Source organism: Austrofundulus limnaeus, unplaced genomic scaffold (assembly GCF_001266775.1).
Source record: "Austrofundulus limnaeus strain Quisiro unplaced genomic scaffold, Austrofundulus_limnaeus-1.0 Scaffold1710, whole genome shotgun sequence".
NCBI classification, from domain to species: Eukaryota; Metazoa; Chordata; class Actinopteri; order Cyprinodontiformes; family Rivulidae; genus Austrofundulus; species Austrofundulus limnaeus.
This window is the reverse complement of record NW_013954112.1, coordinates 13,460-16,443: the sequence shown is the minus strand read 5'-3', so window position 1 is coordinate 16,443 and position 2,984 is coordinate 13,460. Positions and strand designations below refer to the sequence as shown.

The window sequence follows — 2,984 nt, the reverse complement described above, 5'->3', positions numbered from 1 at the left end:
CCCACTTATGAGGCCCCCGCTCACCTGGGTTGTACCCATCCCCAATTACCATTACCATTACCATTACTTGATCAGAGACTATGTTTCAATTAAAAAAACATTGGAGAACCTCAAACAGACTGCTGGTGACTGTGAAAAACAACTACTGGTTTCAGGTGTGACGTGTTTCATTGTGTTTTAAAATCATATCTCTGATCATGACGCCTATTTATGACTACCACTCCTATTATAAAACACAGCAGTTTTACCATCATTATATAGGCAAGTAATGCCTGGTTCACATGGCAAGATTTTAAAATTGCCGTCTGATCCTCAAAGACTGAGAAGACCACACAAGGATAAAACAAATCATAGAGGTTTGGTCCTACGGTGTGTGGTGTACAGCCACAGGGCAAAAGAACATACAAACAAATTTCACTCACGAATATTTKGATTTCAGTCAAGAAATCTCATGAACATCTCTAAATATGAGTTTAGAGTTTAAAGGAAAAAGCAATGGTGATAGTTTGTAGACTCTTTTTAAGAGATAAAAACAAAATACGTCCACCAGACTTTCTGGTGAGCATGGCAGGTATTTTGTCTTCTGTATTTTGGATTCTCCTCTGTTTTTCTGTCACCTCACCCTCTMATTGGCRACGTCATATTCAACAGGCTGGGAACTTGTTTGTCCTCAGGGAACATCACYCACTCTGGAATATCGGGCCAAGATGATCCAAAATGTTGAATATCCCCGATTTGAGATCAGAGCGGTCTCAATGTCCTTCTGAGCTGAATAGATCATTTTAAACACCACAAAAGGCAGGAAAAMCTCATAATATTATCCGTAGAGCCTACACGATAATCGGAGCGTCCTMAAGAATGTCAGAAGGGCAAAATGGGACCAAAAATCTGCATAATTATCTTGCTGTTTGAACCCAGCCTAAATAACACTGGCTGAATTCAATTTGTCCCAAATTCAGCCACATAGGAGCCCACCTGAATGAGAAAGAAATAGTAAATTYCATTAGAGTGAGACTTGAGACTGCGGTTTGTTTCAGGCCAAGAGGATCTAGGCATTGCAAAATTTCACAGAGGTATAAAAAAATAATGTTAAAATAAAATCCCCTATTTTAGAGCTGTCATCTAATTTGATCCCTGCTCTCCCTTCCTAATGTGCAGCCATGCAGACACAAACACAAGTTTGCTACAACTTATTGTTCCCAAGCTGCACACAAAGACCCCATTACTGAGGTTTTATCACTGGGTCTTAGCAAGCTTTACACGGGAGGGTGTGCAATCATGTCGTTTGTACTTAAAAACAAATACAAATTGTGTGCCTACATTGTTTTGAGAATATTTGCCTTTAGACTAAAAAACACAAAACTTCGTCATACTTTTTCAGTGCAAGTTATAAATTTATACAATTAATGCACAAATAACACTTATGGTTGTGTAGATGAATTATCGCAACAAAATAATAATAATAATTTCAAAGAAAGGAATATTGATTATTATTTTGCAACTTTCATACCTTCTGGTTGAACAAAATTGTAGTTTTAGTTGTAAAAATTAGTGGTAAATGCATATATCGACATGCACCAAACCAAAGGATTGTCTTTGCGGTGGGTGGAGGGAGGGATGATCTTCTGATTTTCAGGGAGATTGGTCAGCATTTAAGAAAAACATAGTTGAATTCAAATTGAAAAGTTCCTTCTACAAAATGCTTATCCTTGGGTTAATTTGCCAAACCAAAGGATGAAATTGAAACCTTACTGAGCAGCTAAAGATTGGATTTCAAACAATTTTTAATATGAAAAAGACTTGAGGCTGCACTTCCTTGAAAATCAGTCTCTCAAAAGCACCAAATGAATTATTTGTATTCCTTCAGATTTTCACATATTGCTTTGAAAAATATGCAGATTTCTTGAGTGTTTTTCACAAAATTGACCAAATGATTCATCCTCTCAGTGGGAAGATAACAAAATTCTTGACCTTTTTGTGCCGTTGTGTTTATTTTCAGAGAGCAACATCACAATCTCGCTGTCCAGCAACTCCTCTGAGGTCCTAGAAGGCGACCCGATCCATTTGACCTGTTTGGTCCAGTCCACTACGGGCCCACTCTCCGTTGTCTGGCAGTGGATGGACAAGCAAACAACCGGGCCGATCCAGGAAGTGGCCTCKCTGGACCGGGAGGGCTCTGTGTTTCACGGCCCCGCCTACAGAGAGCGCTCCAGTTACGGAGAAGTTCGCGTGGAGAAAGTTCGCCCTGACACATTCACTCTGTCGCTTTACAACGCCTTACCTGGGGACGAGGGTCAGTACCACTGCACAGCTACCGAGTGGCTTCGAACCGGCGGGGAACAGGATTTAAACTGGGAGAAGATTGGAGAAGTCTCGGACACCAAGACAATTACCGTCAAGACTGTTGGTAAGTTATTTAATCCTGCTGTAGCACCAATAATGTCTGCTCTGTTTTGTGTTCTGGTCTGTAAGGCATGTAAGCAGTCTGACAAGTAGGATGTGAGCAACAAATCGAAGAGAGGCACATAGTTTCTGATTTGTTGAATGAATCAGGGAAGACATGCAGTCCYCACAGTTGAGTATACCATGGTTTATTCATGCACCGCTTAGGGGAAAGAGCTATTATGACACACGCACACACTCTTAACACCACCTGCCTCATGTCGAGAGCATTGCTTCCATGGCACTGGTGATGAACCTGCACAAACTCACACACAACCATATGGATTAGTCAGAATRATTAGAATGGAAATGCAGCAGCAATGTGTTTCACAGTCTGTGGCTCTCTCTGTCACCGCAGAGTTAAGCTGAACATCCGCAGTTCAGGCTGAGGAAGCCACTGGAGCGGAGCAGTTAGGAGCTGGCAGGCCAAGAGCGCCTGGCGAAACACACACACACACACACACACACACACACACACACACACACACACACACACACACACACACACACAACACACAGACTCAGAGCTGATTCCCAAACTC

At 41.6% G+C, this 2,984-nt stretch overlaps 1 protein-coding gene across 1 annotated transcript in view; it reads left to right on the top strand.

Annotated features, from left to right (window-relative positions):
• The window catches only part of igsf3 (immunoglobulin superfamily, member 3), a gene marked incomplete at its 3' end in the record, with an annotated part of 38,159 nt that overhangs the window by 23,240 nt on the left and 11,935 nt on the right, over window positions 1-2,984 (top strand). The window contains 1 exon segment of the mRNA XM_014033361.1: window positions 2,000-2,407. Within this exon segment, the coding sequence (XP_013888815.1) occupies window positions 2,000-2,407 (408 nt within the window).